Raw genomic sequence first — 26,446 nt, forward strand, 5'->3', positions numbered from 1 at the left:
CACATTCAAGCAAAAAGAAAAAAAGCCACCAATAACAAAAACAAATAAAGGCCTAGCTAGAGGCAAGAGTGAAATTGACCTCATGAAGGAGAAGTTGAATTAAACAGAAAAAAAGTTTTAGACTATCCAAAAAGGCCAAAGGGCTCCACTGCTTTAAAAATGTAGGGGGGTTTCAGACTGGGAAAGGCTGTCCTTATTGATGGATCACAGCAGCCATTGTTTACACAAGACATTTTTGGATGAGGTAGTTGTAGCAATTCTGTTGTGTCAAGACAATCTTCTGTACAATTGATGATATAAGTGAAAAAGTGTTAGAACAGGTTAAAATAACAGCTGTGGGGCAATTTTGATACAAACTTGACGCATGTTTTATTGTATTGCTCTAAACTGCCTCTACTTTGTTTAAAATGTTGCAGTGGTTTCCAAATGTGAGCTTGTTATTGAAAGGCTTAACAAATCATGTATATGCAGGCTTGTTTCGCCTTTTTATTTAATGTTCATATCTCTTCTCCTAATCCATATTGTACCAGAAACTTTACTGACTTTTTTTTTGTCTGAAACATATAGGTAGTTGGATATGACTGCTCCCTGCGCTCTTTCCCATTAGTTAGTTGATGATGTTTTTTACCTTATGGATACCATTTCTGAGAGTCTGTGTCTGAGGTGCATCACTGTTTGGTGTTTTAATTTACTGGTTACAAGCTGATGAACTATAATCAGAAATCTCTGTTTTAGGTTAATGCTTCACTATGCCTCACACTTGTTTTCTACCTCTTTTTTTGAATGTCTGTAGTGAAAACAAACCTCTAATTTCTCTTGAGAATTTCTTCCATTTTGAAGTAGTAATTGCCACACCTGTGCTTAGTTCTCCCAGACATGCACCCCTTCTTTACCCTTCCTGGGTAAAGGAGATGCACAAGCAACTTGTGCTTTTGTTATGTAGAAATATTCCTTCTGATTCTTTTTATTCTGCTGAGGACAGTCCCCATTTTCTTTTACCTGACCTTAAAAGTTTTGCCTTTTACATCACATACAGCTATAGTAGCTTTCTTGTCTGCAGCCTCTTTTGTTTAATGTCATCGGCAAACCATAGTGACCACAACACACATCTTTCTTTATTTAGCAGTTCTGTCTGAATCCTAGTTGTCTGTTATTTGTATATGTAACCCAGACAACTCCTATTGTTTTCTCACCACCCTCGAGTATGAACACTGTTATAGATCATATTGTGTTAGACATGCTGAAGGCATGCTCTTCCCATCAACTTCTCTGCCATATAAATTTGAGAGGACTCGTCCAGTGACAGTCTGTATTGCACCCATCTGGTCTTTATACTACAATCAAACTGAATTTGCTTTGCAATGGCCTCCAGTCCAGGTGATAGCAGTTCGCAAGTGCCGGTTGGTTGACTCCTGACAATCTTTTCTGAACAAACTTCAGTCCGAAGACTTTCTTCTCCTACTCAAAGCTAAGTACCCCGTTGGGGAAACTTTTTTCTTGCTCCAGTCCGATGTCAGAAAAAGTTAATAATTGTATTTCATGTGGGAAGCAAATACCTCATAAGGATTTTCATTCTTACTGTATTCCTTGCTTAGGCCCTGACCATGACATAGCTAGTTGTCAGTTTTGTGCTAGATTCAATCAACGTACAATTAAACGAAGGTACGATTTTGCATTTCATTACTTCGGTAGGCGTTTTAATTACAAAATGTCGTCGGATATGGTTCCGGCTACCGGAGTTCACAAACGACACAAGGACAAAGACAGGCCTCCGAGGTCCAGATCTGACGATATCGTACAAGCAGAGCCAGCTTCAGGTTTGGCCGTCATCAGTGAGGCACTTTTACAGCCCCTGTCGTCGGCCATTTCAGAACCGATGGCCGAAACGGACTCCCATGAGGAGCCAACTAGGCCTTTGAATATTTCTGTTGCAGGACCTTTGGACAATGCTACTTCAGATGGGTCCGGAGCCGCTGTGCAGGTACCGGCTTCCGAAGGGGTTTCCAGGCCTACTCAGCTTCTAATAAAGGCAAAGCCAAAGACAAAGGCAAAGACTCCTTCCAAATCAAACACTGCAACACAGGCCTCTTCTGATCTGGCTCCCAAGTCACATAAACAGTTACTTAAGATGACGAAGGACTTACTTACTGTGATTAGGGGTTCACATCCCCCTCCAGATAAAAGGCCAAGGCAAGAAGTTTAGTATGACTCCTCTGATCAGGCTTCTGTTTCTTCAGTTTCTTCTTCTGACCAGGAATATTCTTTCCCTCCTTATGAGGATTCTGATGCTGAGGAATCCATTCCTTCAGCTTCTCCCCCCTGAGGATTTCTCTTTTGGGGAAACTTTGCATGAAATGAGGGAACATTTCCACTGGGAAGGACAGGAGTATTCGGAATCTAAGAAAAGACTAAGGGATTTTCTTCTTCTTCCCCAACATAGACCCCTGGCTATTCCTCCTGTTTTGGATATTGTAGATGATGCCTTTTCGGAGGCTAACTTAACCCCTGACTCTTTTCCTCCTGCTCCTGTTAAGCCTGACATATTACAGGGTTCCTGATTCCCACCAGTTTTTATACAAGAACCCTACTGCTGACCCTGAAACCATTTCTCAGGGTCCTAAGGGAGTTAAGGCCACTTCTGCTAAAAACCCCATTCCCACTGAGAAGGATTCCAGATCTTTAGAAAGATGGGGTAAAAAGTGTACACTTCTGCAACCTTATCTATTAGGGCTTTAAACTGTCAGTTTCATATGCTGAAATACCAGCAATTTCTCCTGTCTGTTTTAAAACAAAAGCTAACTTCCATTTCTGCCATATGCTGAAATACCAGCAATTTCTCCTGTCTGTTTTAAAACAAAAGCTAACTTCCATTTCTGCCTGTGCAGATGATAAGGAATTACATGACTTAATGCATGCCACTGAACAAGGTGGGAAGCATGGTTTACACTGTGGATTTGATGCCTTGGAGGCTTCTTGTAGGTCTGCTGCCTCTGGCACAGTAATTAGAAGGCATGCATGGCTAAAGGAACAAAATTTGCGAGATCAAGTAAAAACTAAATTATTAGATGCTCCTGTTCAGCATAATGTTTTGTTTGGATCTAAAGCTGCAGAGGTGATAAAGAAGATGGAGGACAAGGCAAAATCCATGCAAACAGTTAAAGGTTTCTTACAAGTACAGCCACCCAGATTTAGCAGGAATTGGCCTACAAAAAATTGGTCCTTTCCCAATTCAGACAGGCCTCAGAGGGGTAGATACAGACGCTCCCGAGGAAGGCCTCAAACACAAGCCTCTTATAGACCAAGACAGTGGACTGCTTCCACCCCTAGGGGAGGAGAGGACAGGTTGCAAGCTCATAGGAAACAGACTCAATGACTCCCTCTGTTGGGCTGCAGGAACTTCTTGCCTGGAAGGCCCTCTCGGAGGAAAACTTTCTCTTTTTCACCTAAATTGGACTCATATAACCCAAGACAAGTGGGTTCTGGATGTGGTTTCAAGAGGTTACAAATTCCATTTTCATATCCTACCAAGGCTAAGCGGATGGCCAGATCTTCCAAAACATCAATGGACAGAGGCCTTAAACCAGGTGGAAGCTCTTTTGGCTATGAAAGCCATCAAACTAGTTCCACTTTCAGAGATGGGACACGGTTTTTACTCAAGGCTCTAAATTCATGGAGACCCATTCTGGATCTGTCAGTCTTGAACACTTTTCTAGAGATACCAAAATTCAAGATGCTTACTCTACAGCAGCTACTTCCAATGCTGACCAAAAATGCATGGATGGTAACTTTGTCTTTAAAGGAGGCATATTTACACATTTCCATCAGGCGGGAACGCAGAAAATACCTCAGGTTCAAGGCCGGATCGAGGCACTTTCAATTCTCTGCGCTGCCCTTTGGATTGTCTACTGCGCCCAGGGTCTTCACCAAATGCCTGGCTCCAGTAGTAGCTTATTGCAGACTCAAGGAAATTCAAATTTACCCTTATCTGGACGACTGTCTTATTCAGGCAGACAGCAAGGAGGTCTTACTCCAGCATCTACAGTTTGTTCAAAATCTTCTCAAGTTCCTGGGATTCGCTGTAAACATAAAAAAGTCAAATTTGACACCCTCACAACAGATAATTTTTCTGGGCGCTTCTCTAAACACAACAACCCAGATGGCATTTCTGACATATGAAAAACAGTTACAGCTGGCTTCAACTTTCAAAACCTTGGCAACTTTAACTCAGCTATCTGCAAGGAGATTCCTGCAAGCTTTGGCTTACATGGCCTCCTGCATCCTTCTCATACCATATGCAAGACTACATATGAGGAAAATACAGTGGTACCTAAAAAAGTGTATGGTCTCAGCACTGCCACAGTTTAGACATACTGATCTCCGTCCTGCCTTGTCTTCAAAAGGAATTCCTTTGGTGGTCCAAGGCATGTACTCTAAACAAAGGAAAACCCTTCTGTCTGCCTCCTGCCACTCAGATACTAACCACGGATGCCTCAGATTATGCATGGGGAGCCCATTTTCAGGGTTACTGTCTGCAGGACTTTGGACAGAGGATCAGAAGCACCTGCATATCAATTTAAAGGAAATGTTAGCCATTCAGAAAGCTCTATTGGCCTTCAGGAATCTTCTACAACCAGGACAACTACTGATACGGACAGACAACACCACAGTTATGTGGTACATAAACAAGCAAGGGGGATCTCATTCCTACCCCCTTTGCAGACTAGCCATGGATCTATGGAACACAGCTCTAGCTTGCAATCTGGACCTTCAAGCTCAGTTTCTACCAGGGAAGCAAAACTTCCTGGCAGACAGTCTGAGCAGAAACCTTTCAGACCCACACGAGTGGATGCTGGACACCGAAATATTCAGGATGATAGCATAAGTCTGGGGATGTCCTCACATAGACCTCTTTGCATCCCACCTCAATCATCAACTACAGATTTTTTGCACCAGGACTTTCCATGAACAAGCTTGGAAAGTGGATGCACTATCATTCAGTTGGAGAAACCTCTCGGGATATGCCTTTCCGCCTCTTCCTCTTCTTCCACGGGTATTATTAAAGATCAAACAGGACAAGCCCAAGATGATAATCTTGATGGCCCCAAATTGGCCTTGACAGTTTTGATACCCAACTCTGAAAAACCTATGTCTGGAGCCCCCTTGGGTTTTACCACAGACTCCGAACCTTCTGTCCCAACACCAGGGTCAGGTTCTACACTCCCATGTCAGAATTCTCAGCCTGGCGGCCTGGTTAATCCAGGGTCTTTGATTCATTCTGTCCAACCCAAGCAGGTTATGGATGTCATTTTAGAAGCCAGACGTCCTAGCACTAGAAAATCTTATGCAGGAAAATGGAAAAGATTTTGTTCCTGGATGCAGGCTCAGGATTCTGATCCTCTTCTTCCTAACATTCCTTTGATTTTACTTTACCAGACAGATCTCTTACATAAGGGTCTCTCTTTCTCTTCCATTAAGATACATGCCTCTGCTATTTCCGCTCATTACAATACAGACCCTCCAATCTTTTCCCACCAGCTCATGAGACAGTTTCTCAGAGGAGTTAAGAACTTAAGACCTCCTAGATCTCCTCCCATTCCTGCTTGGGATCTCAACTATGTTTTGGAAAAGCTCACTTTACCTCCTTTTGAGCCTGCTGCCTCTTCTGACATCAAGTTTTTATCTTGGAAAACAGCCATCCTGTTAGCTCTGACCTCTGCCAGGAGAGTTTCAGAGTTGCAAGCTCTTATGGCTGTGGAACCTTATATTATTTTTCATCAAGACAGGGTGTCTTTAAGGACTAATCCTACTTTCATGCCTAAGGTGGTTTCCAAAGTGGCTTTAAATCAAACTATTCACTTGCCAACTTTTTCCCCACTCCTCAAAATAAAGGGGAAAGGATCTTACATTCCTTGGATGTACACAGACAACTACGTTTTTACCTGGACAGAACCAAGGACATCAGGAAATCAGAGCAATTGTTTGTTTCTTATGCTTCAAGTTCCCAAGGTAAAGCTATTTCAAAACATACCATTTCTAAATGGATTGCTCATGGAATCAGATTTTGTTATTCACACCATGGAAAGCAAATCCCAGGGAGTATACGGACTCATTCCACCAGAGCTTCTGCCACTTCAGCTGCCTTCCTCAGGGGAGTTCCTACCAAAGACATTTTGGAAGCTGCAACTTGGAGTTCAGTGCATACTATTTCAAAGCACTACAATCTACCGCTCTACTCTAAGTCTAGGGCAGGCTTTGCCTCTGCAGTCTTGCAGGGCCTTTTAGCCGCCCCCTCTACTTTATGACCACCTCCCTTTCATTCTGCTTTGGGATTCTACCCTACAGTCATGACTGCAACAGTGAAACACGATGAACATAGTACATTTGTGTACACTTACCATAAATGTAGATGTTCGAGTGTCTTCACTGTTGCAGTCTGGGTTTCCCTCCCTCCTGTCCCCTCTTATTTTTACTTTTGTGTGGTTCCTTTTTTCACCATTCTTCTGAGGTGTATTTGCAAAGGATATGGGACCTTACTCATTTTGGGACTCCTGACATCTGGGGCAAGAAAAACTGGAGAACATGGTGTCGGCTGTCAGCTTTGTACTCCTGGCGCTCTGATGTCAGGGAGCATGGCTGAACAGCCGACGCCAGACCCAGACTTTGGGATTCTGGCTGACCGAGGACTGCCTGCCGGCAGGGGAGAACCCTACAGTCATGACTGCAACAATGAAGACACTCGAACATCTACATTTATGGTAAGTGTACACAACTGTACTTTCTCCTCTGTCACTTAGAAAGATCTGCAGAAGAAGTCTGTTGCTAGTGGCACAAGAGAGAGAGAGAGAATGATACGTGTTTCCTGCTTGTTAAGAAATGTAACAGAATGTTTACTTTTACCAAAGTAAACTGACAAAAGCATTTAAATGCAGTAACAACCCAATAGTTTTTCATTTCTTTTTGCTCTGTAGGTGCCTACAAGGACTACTTGATGAAGATTATGATGACGTCATTGACAGGCTGATGCTGGATTTTACAGTAAAGTTACAGAACAAATTTCCTTAATTTTTACATCACAACAGTTTATTGTTTTTGTTTAAGGGTTTGATTTGTCACACCGCTGTCACATTGGTTAGCAAGAACAAATCTACATATGTAATGCAGTTTCTCCACTGATTAGTCATTGCTGCAATCGGTGTACTTTTGTTAAATGTTTTCAGTGGCTTTATTTCTTGTCTCTGTGCTGTTTTTCCTTTTCCCCTAGCATATATTCTGCCAAGATGTCCTTGAAAACAGGCAGGGTTTTATGTAAAACAACCAAAAAGAAAACAAATCACTAAATTCTATTTTTGTCTTTTCAGTCTTGTTTTCCTGACGAATCATCATCAGGCAACTGAGACCCTGCTTGCTATCACATATCTACATCATTAGTAGATACCAATGGAGTGCAGTGAATGCCAGTCGGTATTGCATTTGTGGTCTTAACTGAAGCATTTAGCACTCCATGTGTGGCATAAACAGCAGTGTAGCTGCTTGCTGCTAGTTTAAAAGGAAACAATTTTTTTTAAATAATAACTGATGCACTTTAGTGCACCATATGTGGCATAAACATCCCACAAATGTATCAAGTAGTTGCTACTGTTTAAAAGGAAAAAAATATATTTTTTATTATAACTAAAGCACTTCAGTGCTCCATATGTTTGTGACATAAACTAGTAACAGTTTGCTACAAATGTTTTAAGCAGTTGCTACAGTTTAAAAGGCAAGAAGAGCTATTGGTTTAGAACTGAAATTCTTTAGTGCTGCTGTGTATGTGGCATTAACTGTAACAACTGCTTGATGCAAAGGTATCAAGCACTTATTATTACTTATTAAATTACATTTAATTTATTAATTGATATTTGTTTACAGGGAAAGTCCAACTTGGCAATAACCTGTTTTTAGTGGAGGCACAGGGAGAAAAGCTCAAACATATTGCATAAAAGCAAAATTATAGCATATAGCAAATACCTTTGTTATGGATTCTCATTATTACAAGTACAGTGTAATATAAAATAAAAAGAATTGTAACGGTTGTCATTTGTACAAGTATAATACAATACAATACATTACAATACAATACATATAAGACTGTCTAGCGAGAGAACTAAGCTTCTCTTGTTTAAATTAGAAGAGGTGAAAAGAGACAGATGCAATGGTGATACAAGTAGAGAAATTGCATGAATTCAGAAGAGATAAAATGAGACAATGTTTAGTTCAGGAAAGGATTATTAATAAGTTAACAACGAGTATCAGAGATGAGACAGCAAAGACTGGCTAGCAAAGACTGTAATATGTCTATAAATGAGAAGGGAAGGTGTGTCTATAAATTTAATAGAGAATAGATATTTATAAATTACAAATGAGGATTTGAAGCATATGTATTTTAAAAACATAGCAAGTGAGTGAGATTTTCAATAAAGTAGGGGAGAAGAATAGTATGTCAGAAAAATGAACATGATTAAAGCTGGAGGAAGTGAAGGGAGAGGATGGCTGCAAGAAAGTGAAGTCAGAGACAAAACTGCTGCTAGAAGCTGGAGGTGAGGTGAAAGAGAAAAGTGGATTATATGATGGGGCTAACCTGGTGTGGAGCATGAGCACAGCCAGGAATTAGGAACTTTTTTTTGAAGAAGTCTTTTAACAATTGGACATTGGATTACCTAATTGTTACAGGAAGTGAGTTCCATGTTGTGGGAGTGTCTTGCAGATTTTTTTTTTTTTTGGGATTGTGTATGATAAGGAGTTTAGCATTTCATGTTAAGGGACATTATGGGGTGTAATTTTGGAAAATTGTAGTAAGAGCTGAGCAGGCTGAAGGGTAAGGGTTGCTTATTATTTTTGTGTTTTGAATAATTGGGTTTATATAAGATGGTGAGGAAGGTCTAACCAATTTAATTCTTTTAATGCAATACAGCTGTGGCTTTGACTGGGTTTGCTTACAGCGAAGCATGCACTCTTGTTATAACATTGCTCAAGTTTAGTTTTTAGAGAGGTACAAAAGTTTATAAGGATGGATGCTCCATACAGAAGTGATGGTAGTAGTTAAGTGTTAGCTATGATTAATTTAGCTTCAGTTGTGCGGAAGTTTCTTGATCTGTATTGCATTCCTAACTTTTGGTGTTTTTTTTAATTGCATTTAGAATATGTTTATCAAATTTTAGGCTGTCATCTATAGTCATACCAAGCAGTTTAGTATGAGATATTACTTTAATGTCAGTGTTGTTTATGGACTTGACTTTGAAGTTACTTTTGTCAAGGCTATGTGAGCTGAGAAAAAACAGGAGTAGTTTATTTTTTTTAGGTTTACCAATAATTGAACATGTTATACCCAGCTTTCAATGGAGTTGAAGGCTTCTTGTGTTATTTGTTGAGGATGGGTTGGGCTGTCAGAGAAGCAAATGAGAGTAGAGTTGTGATGCCCTTTCTCTGAGCCAGTGATCTAGGAGACTCAATCCTCACATGGGCACTGGTGGGGAAATTTCACTTTAAGAGAAATAGACACACCCAATATTTTCAGATGCTACTGTCTGCACCAAGCAGAATTTCCCTTAAGAGCACAGAGGGAACACACTCCAGTCATGGGGCTGGACTCTGTCTCTGTCTCTCTCTCTCCAGGCTCCCAAATAAGAATGCACATTGACCACTAAGGAGTTCTGTGTCCCTATTCCAAGTAGCTGACACACACACACACACACACACACACACACACACACACACACACACACACACACACACACATGCACACGCACGCACGCACACACACACACACACACACACACACACACTGTTGGAGATTTGAGTTTTATACACACACACATCTGGGAAAGGCTGGCACAGCTTACCTGCTCTACCTCCGTTGTCCAGTCTGTAAGGTAGATACACTGCCACCAGTCCAATGGTAATGTTGACCAAGCAGTAAGACTTTCAGGTGTGGCCACAGCATCACAAAATAAATATAAGTACTCTCAAAGTTTACATATTTTCTAAAAGGACCAGCCACAATGAAAGGTTAAATATTTTTAATAATAAATAATAAATGAACATGAAAATACTGAATATCTATTTACAATAAACACCAGAGTTTCACTCACAGGAAATATTGAAAATAACACAGCTAGAAATATTCACTCAGATACAGAAAAACAATACTTAACTAATCTCATTATATTTTCCTGACTGATCTAAAGAATTACTGTTTCCTACTTACCTAATAGAGCAAGGCAAGATGATTTGGGTGAGTGTTCTTGTCAGTTCCAAAAACAGACTGCTGAGAGCAATCCCCCATTAGTGTCTAAATATTATTTTAATGCTGGCTTACAGAATGACATCACATCTGGTCACTTGACTCTAGGTTCCACACTATCCCCTTTCCTAGAAGCTGAGCCAGAATTTAGCATGGACATGTTAAAATACAATATCTAGAGCTTTGTGAAAGTTTATTGTAGCACCTAGAAGCTATAAAACAATTTTAATACTTCCACTTTTCCTATAGCCAGGCTTCATCCCAGACAAAGCATGTCTGGCTGCATTAAAACTGTGAGTAAGATACAATCTTTATAGATTACCAAGTAATTTAATTTCAGAACATTTTTCAAAGTTAGCTGCAGCTGGGCTGAGATTAACTTCTTCTCTTCCAGTATCCTCTGTTACAATATAGTCATTTCAACAGTTACAATGCATACATTTAATCAGTTACTACATGCATGTATATTTCTTTTCTGTCCAGCATGACCCACTGTTGATACATTTTCAACTCAAGCAAACTTCACAAATACATTTTCAGCACAAGCATTTGTACAAATCAGTTTCAGATACAAATGACATAATTCTTTACCAAACTCCAACTGGCTAAGATGGCATATGTTACACATGCATCGTCTTACTTCCAGCATAGCTAGTAATACCTCACATCATCACAAGAGTCATCTGTGTACTGTATGTGAGAGGCTTGATGAGAAGAAGTATAGACATTAAAGAGCAGTGGACCAAGAATAGTGCTTTGGGGGGTACATCTATGATAACTGATAGGAAAGGGAATAGGGTGCAGAGCTATTTAACAGACTGTTGCCTGTCAGACAAGTTACTGCTGAACCAGGTGACAGTAGAGTATGACAGACCAAGGAGTTTGCTGTGTGATATAGTGTTGAAGGCCTTAAATAGGTCAAGGAGTAAAGTGGGTACAACTTTACCATTGTCCCAACTTTGTTGATAGTGTGGTGATAGTATTATGTGCTGTGTAGAAGCCTTGTTGTGTAGGTGTCAAGAGTTGCTGTTGAAGGAGGTATAGAAGAAGTTGCTTGTGGATACTTTTCTTCCAATATTTTTTAGAGTTTTTTTTCTCCTGAGTCCTAGGGTAGCACAGGACTTTTTTTTTCTCCTCCAATTACAGATGAGGGTGCCAGACTGGGGATAGAACTGGGCACCAGAATAGCAAATCACACCAGGAGTAATACTTTCAAAGGCTTAGACAAGTCTCTGAGTACAATACTGTTTAAATCATCCCAGAATAGTTTCAGGATTTCAAGGCAAACTTTAGTCAGTGCACCTCAACATGTAAGCTACATTGAGGTTTCAGACTACCTTATTTTCATGTCAGGTTTGCTATATAGTGACATCAGGAAGCTAACACTAAAATCCTGTCTCTGTCTCTACTGTTTTCCTTAAAGCCTAAATTAGAGCAACCTCTGGTGGATGTCCAGCTAAAATTCTTCATTTATCTTCTTCCTGCCTCCTAGTAAAGGGAAATCATCTCTGAGTATTTAAGTCCTTCCTCTTCCTTCATCTCCCACTAACCAAAGCTATCCCTCTTCAGTCTGAGTCAACCCAAATCATTAGTATTACTGGTAGATAGCAAATTGTTTCATCAAAGGCTAAGTCAATAGTAACACCGTAAAAATAAAAAAAAATAATACAATTTAAGAATGTAGACTATATGCTTTATTCAATATCCTTTGGTTTGCCTGATATCCAAGCAACTAAAATCACATTACATAAACAAAATTAAAATCAGGTCACTCACATTTTCTTTTGGTGTACTGCTGGGGCATGTAATTTTAATATAGGAGATGATACCTTCTACAGTATGTTTTCATTCCTCCCTATTTCATCTGATTTGCCTGACAATAGATTTAGAGCAGTTTAATGCAAGTAAGTCCATTTGTGCACCCAATTTAGCTTCACCAGAAAGCCAAAATGGATAAATGTGTTCATGTTGTCTGCTAGATGCAGTTATTTTGGTTTGGGTGTGAGAAGGGGAGTATTTAGTATTTAGTACTGTAGTTTGAAGTATTTAGTATTTTTGCATGATAATTTAGAAATCATAAAGCTTCTCCATTGCACACAGATCACAGCTGGGCAAGCACTGATTAAGGAGACCTCAAATGAGAAGAATAACACATTCTGGCTTGTTTTACTAACTGACAAATGCTCAGGAATTATCCATTGAATATGCATGAGTAACATTTCTGTCCATAGTCAGAAGTAACAGGGCCCCAGGGAAGTTTGGCATACTAAGAACAGACAATTGGGAGTTAAGCTGCATATATCTGGAGAACCAGAAAGACATTACTAACTTCAGCACCAATACTGCACTTTCAATTTTGTGTTTTCTTAACCACAGATGTGAACTTGGTAGTCATATTCATAAGACATGAGTCAGTAGTGCATAACTGTTTTGAAATGTTTGTCTTGCAGTTGGTGCAGAGGAGTTAAGGCTGTGAGCAGTATATCCTGTGGTACAGGGTTTGATTCTCTCACCCTTTATTTACCTAGGCCAAGTCATGTAAGCAGACATTGCTCCTGTGTCACCCCTGAAAAGGGCCTGTGTGTCCAGTGGGCCTAACTGGTTAATGAATGGGTATTATTATTATTAAACACACTACAGGAATTTGTAATTAAGACTACATTTTATTAGCATTGCATCGAGTCAGTGATGCTACATATCAACTTTTCTTACTCTTCATTCACTGCATCATAATAAATCATTACCCACTAACCTCAAGGACTGTAGGAACCACTTCATGATATTTTACTCCAGGATTTACTATGATTATGTCTGATTCAGGAACCTGGATAAAAGAGGCATTTGACTTCATGAAATTCAGTTGTACCTTGTATTACTCGTGATGTGACTATCAGCATCTGTCAACTTTAAATTTGTCCTTCACTGGTCTGAAGAAGAAGAGGAAGAAGAAATGCATTCACTTTTAGTCGCCCCCACAAAATATTACCTGAAGTCAAGTCATAATAATCTAAGCTGGCTCTGTTCTCCAGAAAGATGGAGCTCTGAGTTCGACCCAGATGACTTGAGATTGATTAGTGACCCAAGCAGTGGAGAAATGAGCCTGAGAGACTGTGAGTTAGCAGCTGACCCCTGATCATCCATTCTGGGGTGAGTGAGGTAGCACAAACCATAGCAGTGATGACTCATAGGAAATGCTCACAATGTAGGCACATGCTCAGGACATCCAGCAGAGCTTTATGCTATAGTCAGGGCTGACACATGCATGGAAGCAGTCCCTCATCCCAGAACCAACACTGCAATCCCCACCTTGGCAGTTTGCATCGCAGGCTGTTATGTGAGGGCTTAGGTAATAAAATACAGATATACCCAACAGTGTGCATACTACTCTGACTGGCCTGCTTTAGTAGACAGGTCTATAAGTCTGTATTCCTGGGCTTATCCCTTTAGCAGGAATGGCACCAGTCCAGGAATGCAATCCACAAGCTTTGGCACAATAATACAACGGTATTCTTAGGGATGGTAGCAAATGGTTGGAGTGACACTGGAAAAACAGCATAGAGTAAAAAAAAAAAATCAGTCATAATAAATTTCCACCAGTTCCTATAGTTTCTTTGCTCAGTCCTCAGATCTCCACTTTTTGCCATTTACATCTCGGAATTTAAGGCAAATATTGATTGGATGTGGCTGACAAAGTTTGCTGATGACTGTAACCTCGATGCTATCATAAACTCTCCAGTCAAATCCATGGCTTAAAACTAAATGCCCAAAAGTATATAATTGTATCCTCCTGTAAGCAATATGTTTCCTGCAACTGTCACATTGACAACACTTCCCTGAAAACTGACCCAATAGTGATGGACCTGGGATCATATGTAGACAATGAGCTGTCATTCAACCACCCTTAACTGACTATCATTAGGAAGTCTTTCTTTACAGCACAACTTATTAGCAAGGGTATAAAAAAGACATAATTAGTAGGAATATAAAATATTGCATGATAATCCTAAGAGCCAATCAGAGGAGGTTAGAAAGGGTTGGGAAGAGAGACTGGATAAGCAATTCCCAAAGAAACAATGTTGGGATATATGAATGTCTCCCAAATGGCTCTATTTCAAAGTATGAAATGGCTGAATTGTCTAAACCTTTATGGTTGAGACCATATGATCGACAATTCAGTCCATTAAACAGTTCTGACTGATATTGCACTACAGTGGGAGATTGGGGTATTTGCTCTTTTCCCCACTGTAGTGTTCTCAAAGCTGGTATATATAATTAACAAGGGGGTGGAGGTTCGGGGGGCTTGCTCCCTTACAAAAGCATTGTTTCTGTTGTTTGCTGTTGTTATTTGCATTTGCGTTTTTTGTTGATGGACTGAACTGTCGACCATATGGTCTCTACCATATTGGATTTGACAATTTGACCATTCAATACTTTGAAAAAGATCCTTCCCAAATATGCAACAAAGTCTAGAGATTAAGGATCTTTGCTTGGAAATGTTTGCATAGTTATTTTTCTACCCCAAGCAGACTCCAAATAATTTTTTCTCAGGAAGATCGCAAATGTTGAAATGTGATAGGCAAGAAAGAGATAACCAGGAACATATTTTTTGGGAGAATAATGAGTTGGCAGACTTTAAAACTCTGCTGAAACAGAACTTATCAGAGAGCACCCCCCATTTTAATTTTCAGCTCTGATCCCTCATATATCATCCTAATCAACATTATAATTTCATCAGGAAATGCTAATGCTTCCATTCCCTACTCATAACATCCCAGTTTACTCTGCTGAATGCTTTCTCTGCATCAAGACCCATTAACAACAGGGGTATTTTCTTACCTTTTGCTTCCCTCTGGATCATCATTGTTCCATTATGTTGTCAAATGTTTGCCTGTCATCCACAAAACCACATTGATCCATATCTATCAATTTTGGCATCACTCTTGCCATTCTTTTAACCATTGTACATATAAACACTTTATAATCATGGTTTAGAATACAAGTGGGTTTAAATGAAGCTGGATCTGATGGGTCTGTACCATCTTTAGGTATTGCAGCCACCATCGCTTTCTTCCAGGATGTTGGTGCTTCTACTCCTTTTGAAATGCTGCTAAAACAAAACCTTCCAGATCTGTATCACTTTCTTCCCTCCTAGTTTCCAAACCTTCACAGGAATACCATGTATTCATGTGGACATACTCATAGATTGATTATACATCACAATTGTTTATCTCATCTCCTCCTATCATCTTACTAATTGAGCCTCATCTACCTCTAACTTTGGCATATTTAATTCTTTCATAAACATTTCCATTTGTACTTTTTCTTAATTTCCACATTTCTGTGCATTATAATTTCTAATACCTCTACAGGATATGTAGTTATTTTTCTTGTTATGGCTCCTTAAGCTTGGCAACAACCCTTTCTATTTTCTGTTGCTAAGCCGTTGAAATCCTATATTTTTAACACGTAAGTGGGGAAGTGCCAGTTTCTCATTTTTATTAAACTACCTACATTTTTATTTTAGTTATTATTGGCTTGTAATTTGAAGTAATTAATGGATTCATATAAAACCTTTCAATTAAATGCATATGTTCCTGTGAAATATAAGTTCTGTCTAGCCTAGTCCAGTTTTTGTAACTTGGGGAATAATATATAAATTCTGTTTGAACTACTACTGAATTCACAGCTTCCATACCAAAAATTTTCATAAATTTCTTCAAAAATCTACCCTCTTTTGTTATGCATTCACTTATAGGCCCTTCAGATACATTCTCACTGTTGCAAATCAAAATCCAGTCCCTGCTGAAAGCTGATTGTTTCTCCCAGAATTTTCTTAAGCTCTATAGTAGCCATTTTATGTGGAATATGAATACATGTCAGTGTAATTATTCTCTTTTGCCAGTAGCCCCTTAGTACTACAATCTACCATTATAATTTTTTCATCTTCAGTCTGTATTGGAGCTTATCCTGAAATTAATATAAGTACTCCCCTTTTGATTTGTCCCAGATATTCCACTGAATTACCATAATGAACTTTTTTCTTTATCAAATTTACATGCTCAGTTCTTTCCAAACGTGTCTTGTGTAGCATAACTATTTCACTCTGCATTTTAATATAGCTCAGTACTCTTTATTTTTGTATTTATCTGTGAGACCATTTGTGTTTAAAAATAATATGGGAAGTGCCATTATCATAAGAAATTAATATTCCTACCTGTTATGTATAACGATCTTTTTAAATGTCTAGTTTCAGCTTTTGTGTTACATGCATACACAGATGTTTGGCAGGTTGATCTTTTATACAGTTGCTTTCTGTAATATCCATTTGAACCTATGTCACATATTACAAGACTTCTGGTTTTAATAAAAAACATAGAACAAAAAAACAAACACCCCCAGAACCTGTTAACTTAATACTAACATGTTATACTATCTATAGCTTTAAGTAATGAAGTTTAACCCTCCTAATAGGAACAATTGTCACAGATTGACAGTCACAATCACAGGCTTGAATTACCCTATAATGAAGGATATCCATGGTAAGACACATGGTACAACCTGTGCTTCTACATCCACTAAGTGTTGTCTGTTTTTATCTTATGTTCATTCCTCTCCTAGATATAGAAAACAACTTGAATGCATTCAGAAAACATTAATTCCTAGCCATTGAAAGAAAGAAGCATTCTGTTTTTCTTGCCCCTTTATCAGACTGTTTCCATAGAAAGAAGAGAACCATCCATCTCAACTGTACAGATTTTCACAGAATGTCCAGATTTTTGACTCGTATATTTGGTCTGTTTCTCATAAAATTGTGGTTTTCTGGCAAATCACTTGCAAATCATTGAGGACTGAAATCAGGAAATAATGGCACACATTTGAGTTTCAGACTTCATATCCTTCAGAGAATTCATGCTAATGCATAACCTGTTATTCTATCCACTTTCCAAGTTTGTAAAAGCAATATTAAAAAAGTCTCCCTATTTTTAGGCCTTTGTTCCCCCATTATTTGTGCCTTTGTCCAGATTTCTGGTTCTAACAGGTTGAGTAGTATGATGAGAACCAGATGCATAGTTGCCTTCCACTACAAGCTTTTCATATTGCACTGTGAATATTTATGTGCTAGAGGAAAACATTTCATTATAGTCAGTGTTCTTTTATTTATTTTCTTCCCCTTAAAACTTGTTATTAAATCAAGCCAAGAGCCTTAATCCAGTCATTCCCCTATGCAAAAGTAAGAATAATCATATATATTTTTTTTCATATCATGCTCTTTTTACATTGCAGTGCATACTCTTCTTAACGCTGAACAAGAAGAAAGAAAGAATAAGGAAAAATAGTGGCACCTGTTTACTTTAGTATCCCCAATACACACAAAAATAACTGAACAAAACTGTTAAGAACAAAAATTTAGTTTTACTTACTTTTAATTCTTTCCTTTCTCTTCCCTCTCCTAAATATTCTTCAACTGTTAATGACATGAAGAAGGGAAAGTGATCTGGAGTGTGCCACAAGTCCAACATTTCCAGGTTTTCTTGCTCCATCATATTTCACAAAAGTAATGTTTGCAATCCTACATGTATTCATCAATTTCTGAATTACTGGTTTTCTTCCTGTTGATCTTCATCTCCCAAATCTTGTTTCTGGTTGATTTCCAACATACTTCTGCTTCTTCTAGTCAACTCTTGTGCTTTTTTTCTCTCTCGCTCAAAACTTTTCATTTTGAACATTGCAAAAGATTCACTGGCATGGTCTGTCTATAGGCCTTATTATCAGAAGAATAAGAAGCACAATCCCCTTCTGTTTGACTTTTTGTTGGACAAAATTTGTGTTTCCTCCTTAGCATGTTCTGCATCAAAAAATTATTTTGATCCTCCAGGAAAAAATACTTATAAAATACCTTGACTCTCATAGCTACTTCTCAACATTCCCTAATTTCTGGAATGAATGTACTCCTCTTCTGCCTGGTGTACAGTGAGGAGCCATTTTCCATAAACACTCTGCTCCCACTTTTAATATTTTGTCCTTCTGTCACAGTTTTGTCAGAATCAATTCTTTCTGCTGGTAGGATTGCATTTTTGTTATTAATGGTCTGGACTGCTTTCTCATGACCAGATTTGGAGCAAACTCATAATGTGCCCTTTCAGTTAACAACTCTTGCTGTGAAATACCAGTCCAGTTGCTTATTTATGCTTTCATAAAATTAACAGTCTGTTCTTTCAATTTTCTTTGATGCAACAGAAAATCTCAAGTTTTCCATCTGTCCTCTAATGCAACCATTTTTTGAAACATCTCTTCTTGAGCAGTCTAATAATTAGCCTTTTCTTTATTTTTTACTTCTGATTTTTGCAGATTTATCAGCTCATCTGACTATCTGTTTAGATTTTTCATTTTTTCCAGCCTTTTCTTATTTGAGTTGCTATACTCCTTCAGTCTTTCATTTATTTTAACCAGCTCTGAGCACATTTGACCTATTTTTCTCTAGATTACCAGAAGCCATGACTTGTACCAAAACTGGATCTTGAACTGCTTTTTGCTGAACAACTGCTTGGTTCTTTCCAGCCATTGTTTTCTTTACCTTTTGTGATTGGTTTACTTTCAAGTTCTCTGAATTTCTTTTTTGCTGGCATCCAGGGAGTGCACTTACTAGTCAGTTACTGAAATTTACCCAGAAAACAAATTCACTGGCTCTCTTGTCTGAGTTTCTGTTTTCACACTGTGAGAGCTGAAATTAAGCTATTACTTAGTGTGCAGCCATCTTGAAAGTCAGGAAAGCACTCCAAATTTGAAATGATTCAGAGAAGCAAGCAGTGTGAGGCAACAGTGTTACAGCAGTACCAGTGTACCATCCAGTATGGTCTTCATAGCACCATAATCATACAGAAGGACTGATAATCATATAGAAATACTTTACAAGTACAAGGGAAGGAAGACCCTCTGCATTTCCCTTGTGGAGACTGCACTTTGTCCCCCGGTAGTTATATATGCTTACAATGAGATCATGCTGGGATCACATTATCTCAGGGAAGATGGGAGTTCCCAAGATGGAGCATTCCAATAATTACACACTAGTGATCGACAATAACAGAGTTGAGCATTAATATAGTGATATTAAGCCTAAGCCTGCCACCACCTTAATACCTATACATTCATATGGTGAACACTAAGATGGGCTATTATTATTAATCTGTATTACAAATCACTCAGAGATGCGCACATTAAATATTAAACAGATGAGCTTTAATTTACTTCTCAAAGGGCAAACAACTAGTTTCAAAGACCTGAATGTCACAGTACAAAAATGCTTCTTTAGAAGAATACTCAGAATATGGACAAAACTGACAGCATATGTTAAAAGGAGCAGACTCCTTGTAACTTTTCAGTTAGTTGCAGGCTTCAAATAGTGACCTATGTATGTAAGCATTTAATACCAAAAGGATAATGATAAACCACTTCCAGGTAACTACCAGGTGACCCAACCTTTACTTTAGAAATAGTGAAGCAGCTTGAGTGTTGCTTCATCATATTGTTTGGAACCATGCTGAGTTCTCTCACTACAGACTGAGTTTATTCTTATAAAGAACGACCTTAATTTTACCCCAGTAAAAATCCATTATAACCCAAAGGTAAATATTTACTGTTAAGGGAGTTTAAACAAACTTAAGTCATGCTTTATGTTATGAAACATTGTGTCCTATTAGAATTTAATCTAGCTTTCAAAAAAAAAAATCTGTTATGCTGTTATAATCAGAGATACTAGCCTATCTGTTTGAACTTAGACCTACTACATTCATTTTATCATAATGTATTAGCCATTTGCCCTTAACATTTATAATAGTTACTAGACTTTCATTGCAGTACTATTCACTGCTAGTCCATGTAAATAATAAGATCAGTATAATTGTGCCAAACAGAAAGAACCGGTCATAGCATATCACTCATGGTGTAGGCTCTTGGTCTGTTTTGCCAGCTAGTATTTTGCAAAGACCAGAAGCAGCATCTTTCAAGGTGGCTTGAAGTAAAAATCCCAGATAGAAATTGTCAGCATACATTTCACTATCCACTTGATTACAGTGCTAAAAACAACTCCTTTACACCATCTGTCCTGCATGCCTGTATGTAATGACTTAAAACAAGACTTACTAATCAACATAGCATTAAAATTAACTTTGAACCTTTGTTTGACCATCAGAGTAATTAATTAGTTCACTATATAATATAGGGAAAAAGAAACACCAAAATGTAGGCATGTTACTCACTGATTCCTACATTAGATTGTCATATTTACAGTCTAGGCATCCAAGAAGCTTGATTGCTTTAACCCCATGTTGATATCTTCTGCCTCACAAATATGTATTAAGATACATTTTCTGGCAACTATTTTTTTCTAATTGTAAGTGGATGCTTTTTCCGTAATCTTGGAAACCGTTATCTAATTTATCTGTCATTTATTTCTATTGATGATATTTATTTTTATATTATGTTTTTCAGTCTGATGTTAGCTTCCCCAGCAGTGCATTTTATGCACACTCTTCCAAACAGAACCAGATTAGACATTGCCTTGTAAACCAGGCAGTGGTCATGTCTTAGTAAGCTGTATGAAACAGAATGTAATGAGAGTTCCTGAACTCTCTCTGAGTAGTTCAGGTTATCCAGCTCCTATGATCTTTCTAGATAGGATGGAATCATTGTATCTCTTCAAACTCTCGCTTGGCTTGTTTGAAATCTGCAAAATGCAGAACTGTGTTCAGTAGTGGGCCTGATCAGTAACTTATACAGGGGTACAATGATCTCCCTGACGTGACTATTCATGCCCTTTATAACTAGATGGGCTACAGATTATGCTTTTCTGACTTTGGTAGATGCAGAGTGGTCAAAGGTTGTTATTTACTATTGTCCCAAGATCTTTAATGATGATATCATTTTTTAATATCTGCCCATTTATTATGTACTATCATTTGTATCCTTTTTTTATTGAATTTCCTGAAGTAGTAATTACTGACTCATTAAGAGTGCGGTAGTTACTACTACGGATAGAACATCAGCTCAATAAGTAGCATTGTTACTTCACAACAAGAGGGTCTCCAGTTCGGATCTTGGCTGGGGTGCACTCTATGACTGATGTATACACTATAAGACACTAACATATTTATTTCTTTAATTTGAAGTTTGCCAATATTTTTTCTGCAAGAAAGTTTACTGTGCCCAGTGGTTGGCTGGTCACTATTTATTCATAACATGTTAGAGACACAATTTTCCCCTTTAGTTTTCCAGTATAATTAAAGAATACCTTACTGCTTACAACCTTTTTTTAAAACAAGAAACATCTTTATTGAATTATCACTTGTGACTCAAGCAATCATGCATTTATATAAATGTAAACAAACCATATTGACATATTTTCAGTTGCAAACATTATACATAACATATAATCTTCTACATAGTCATTGTCATTCAACTATTACATCGTTCATTCAATTCCTGCCTTCCCTTAAAACTCATTTGTCCTCCAAATCATCATTCTGCATGTATTGTTCTCACAATTCCCATTTTTTTTCTATGCAATTTGTTTCTACTTTCTAAAGGTACCACTTCTGTTTGTTTTATCACTGTTACTATATTCATTGCTTCTAGTATGGTTGGTTTAGACTTTGATTTCCATTTTCTAGTAATTGCTTTTTTCGGCAGCCACCAGAATTAAAGTCAGCAAGGTCTTACTATGTGTAGGTAATTCTGATTCTGTATAACAACTCAAAAAATAATTTCCTTAGTTACACTAATTTGCTCACCCAGTATTTCTGACAAAGTAGTCTGCAGGAATTTTTTAGTCTGGCAACTCACTACACTCTCAGAATTATGTTCCCAATTATCTTTCTTCCCCATCATACCTCCAACATTTGCAATCTACCTGAGGAAAAAATTATTTGGAGTCTGCTTGAGGCATAGAAATATAAAGCAAAGATCCTAAATCTTCTAGACTCTGTTGCAAGATTTGGAGCCCTACATATATCATCCCATTATTTCTTTGTAAATTGCTTAGCAAAACTCTCTATTCCCAATCCTTTCAAACCTCCTCTAATTCCTATAGTTATTATGCAATAGTTTACATTTCCTACTAATTTACTACTTAGCAACTTTGAATCCAAGTTGATTTCATAGCTAGAGCTGGAGGATTTGATAAAAAATAGAGCAGTTTCTATACTTTATTTAATCTAGACTTACATTTATGATTAGGGTACTTTTTCAAAGCTTAGCTGCAGCTCTGTTTTCTGGTGTATGTATTACTTTTATAATGTCACCAAATTTTTTTATTATTATTTTTATTACTTCTTGATTTTATTTATTTGTCAAGTTTACATTTGTATATTTGTGTCTTATGACGTCTTCAGGTAACATCATGGCTTTAGTATACTTTCTGCAAGATAGACTCAGTGTTTAAATTGTTCAAAGTAAATCTTGGCCTATCAAGTCTTTGAAAGTTAGCTCATAGCATGCCTCCATACCTAATATAAAGCAAGGTCTGTCCTATATAAGTCATATATTTACATACATTTGTACTGTGTGAAAAAGGTGTTTAATGCCAACTAAGGTTGTAAGTTCTATAAAATGTTTCTTTTAGAACAAATGTGTGTTTATATATTAGCTGTAGAAAAGTTTTGGGTACTGGTATTAGTTATAGATGTTAAAAGTAAGTTAGAAAACATGATTAACTTAACGGTATTACAGAGTGCAACTAGTAGGCAGAAAGATAAAAGTTTAATCAATTTTAGGGGGCAGCTTTTCGAATATGAAGTAAAGTTTTCACTTCAATGGGTAAGAATAAGAGGGGCTTCTGTAGTCAAACTTACTTAAGAGGTGGATACCCCAAGAGCCACTGCACTTGTCAGCACAATAGGAGTAGTATGGTTAAACTGGTGAAAAATAAAAATAATTACAATACAATCTTTTGAGGCAGGTCTAACAATAAAACTTTCCTTAACTGTAAATAAGAATGCAGTTTCTCAGCTAATGTCACATTCCAGAAACAGTTAATTAGTTAGCCCTTTTGTCTTTCAGTCACAGAATGTTTCTTTCTTAAGCCTACCTTAAAAACTCCTGCGAATAATTAAAATAAAGTAATTGTGCAACAATATATAAACAGTGTACATATAGTACACTACATGTACAGTGTATTATCACTTCTAGTAAGGCAAACAGACATCACCAAGTCCAGCAGTCATTGTTATTCTCTAGAAAAAAATATTTCAGTTACTGTCTCACTACCATCCCCCAAAACTCACACACAAACAGATTTCCTAAAATTATTACTCCAGCTAGAATAAGGACTATTTAGCATCAACAATAACCAGCTTATTAACATTAACAAAATGCAGACCCTCACACATTTAGATCTGTATATTTATTCCCCTGCCATCTACTACACAACACTACTGCACACCCCTTACCAGCAGCATATGGTTCTACAATAAGGCTGCTATCCTGACTAGCAAAAAAATTATTTCTGAATACTGCACAGAACATGCTAAGATCACAGGATGGCAGTACCACACTGCTAGCAAGGCCCACCTGAATACTGCACAGTACATGTTAAGATCACAGGATAACAGTACCACACTGCTAGTAAGAACCACCTTAATACTACACAGGAGAAAACTGGAATACTACTCAGTACATGCTAAGATCACAGGATAACAGTACCACACTGCTAGTAAGACTCACCTGAATACTACACAGTACATGCTAAGATCACAGAATAACATTACCACACTGCTAGTAAGACCCGCCTGAATACTACACAGTACATGCTAAGATCACAAGATAACAGTACCAGACTACTAGTAAGACCCACATGAATACTACACAGTACATGCTAAGATCACAGGATAACAGTACCACACTACTAGTAAGACCCAATTGAATACTACACAGTACATGCTAAGATCACAGGATGACAGTAACACACTATTAATAAGGCCCACCTGAATACTGCACAGTACATGCTAAGATCACAGGATAACAATACCACACAGCTAGTAAGAACCACCTGAATACTACACAGTAGACCACCGGAATACTACTCAGTGCATGCTATGATCACAGGATAACAGTACGACACTGCTAGTAAGACCCACCTGAATACTACACAGTACATGCTAAGATCACAGAATAACATTACCACACTGCTAGTAAGACCCACCTGAATACTACACAGTACATGCTAAGATCACAGGATAACAGTACCACACTACTAGTAAGACCCACCTGAATACTACACAGTACGTGCTAAGATCACAGGATAACTGTACCACACTACTAGTAAGACCCACATGAATGCTACACAGTACGTACTAAGATCACAGGATAACTGTACCAAACTGCTAGTAAGATCCCCCTGAATACTACACAGTACATCCTAAGATCACAGAATAACAGTACCACACTGCTAGTAAGATCCACCTGAATTCCACACAGTAGACCACCTGAATACTACTCAGTGCATGCTAAGATCACGGGATAACAGTACCATGCTGCTAGTAAGACCCATGTGAGTACTACATAGTATATTTTAAGATCACAGGACAACATTACCATGCTACTAGTAAGACCCGCCTGAATACTACACAGTTCATGCTAAGATCACAGGACAACATTACCACACTGCTAGTAAGACCCACCTGAATACTACACAGTATATGCTAAGATCAAAGGATAACAGTACCACACTACTAGTAAGACCCACCTGAATACTACACAATACATGTTAAGATCATGGGATAACATTAGCACACTACTAGTAAGACCCACCTGAATGCTACGCAGTATGTGCTAAGATAACAGGATAACAGCATCACACTGCTAGAAAGACCCACCTGAATACTACACAGTACATGCTAAGATCACAGGATAACAGTACCACACTACTAGTAAGAGTCACCTGAATACTACACAGTCCATGCTAAGATTACAGGATAACAGTACCACACTACTAGTAAGACCCAACTGAATACTACACAGTACATGCTAAGATCAGAAGATAACAGTACCACACTGCTAGTAAGACCCACCTGAGTACTACACAGTATACAGTATGTTAAGATCACAGAATAACATTACCACACTACTAGTAAGACCCCTCTGAATACTACACAGTACATGCTAAGATCACAGGATAACTGTACCAAACTGCTAGTAAGATCCCCCTGAATACTACACAGTACATGCTAAGATCACAGAATAACAGTACCACACTGCTAGTAAGAGCCACATGAATACTACACAGTAGACCACCTGAATACTACTCAGTACATGCTAAGATCACAGGATAACAGTACCATACTGCCAGTAAGACCCACCTGAGTACTGCATAGTATATATTAAGATCAGAGGATAACATTACCATGTTACTAGTAAGACCCACCTGAATACTACACAGTACATGCTAAGATCAAAGGATAACAGTAACACACTACTAGTAAGACCCACCTGAATATTACACAATACATGTTAAGATCATGGCATAACATTAGCACACTGCTAGTAAGACCCACCTGAATGCTACACATTATGTGCTAAGATCATAGGATAACAGCATCACACTGCTAGTAAGAACCACCTGAATACTACACAGTACATGCTAAGATCACAGGATAACAGTACGACACTACTAGTAAGACTCACCTGAATACTGCACAGTACATGCTAAGATCACAGGATAACAGTACTACACTACTAGTATGACCCACCCGAATATTACACAGTAGATATTAAGATCACAGGATAACCATACCACACTACTAGTAAGATCCACCTGAGTACTACACAGTATATGTTAAGATCACAGGATAACATTGCCACGCTACTAGTAAGACCTACCTGAATACTACACAGTACATGCTAAGATCACAGGATAACAGCATCACACTACTTGTAAGACCCAACTGAATACTACAAAGTAAATGCTAAGATCACATGATAACAGTACCACAATGCTAGTATGACTCACCTGAGTACTACACAGTATACTGTATGTTAAGATCACAGGATAACATTGCCACGCTACTAGTAAGACCCACCTGGATACTACAAAGTACATGCTAAGATCACAGGATAACAGCATCACACTACTAGTAAGACTCACCTGAATACTGCACAGTACATGCTAAGATCACA

General features: G+C 38.1%; 1 protein-coding gene across 3 annotated transcripts in view; it reads left to right on the forward strand.

Annotated features, from left to right (window-relative positions):
- The window catches only part of LOC122793445 (probable E3 ubiquitin-protein ligase HERC4), a 1,684,714-nt gene that overhangs the window by 473,247 nt on the left and 1,185,021 nt on the right, over positions 1-26,446 (forward strand). For 2 of the 3 annotated variants that reach the window (XM_044061443.1, XM_044061444.1), the window contains exon 20: positions 6,969-7,035. The exons of the other annotated variant lie outside the window; for it this stretch is intronic. In XM_044061443.1, the coding sequence (XP_043917378.1) occupies positions 6,969-7,035 (67 nt within the window). The remainder of the gene's footprint in view (positions 1-6,968; positions 7,036-26,446) is intronic. 3 annotated transcript variants of the gene reach the window in all.

This window comes from Protopterus annectens, chromosome 2.part0 (genome assembly GCF_019279795.1).
Source record: "Protopterus annectens isolate FY-2018-M chromosome 2.part0, PAN1.0, whole genome shotgun sequence".
NCBI classification, from domain to species: domain Eukaryota; kingdom Metazoa; phylum Chordata; order Ceratodontiformes; family Protopteridae; genus Protopterus; species Protopterus annectens.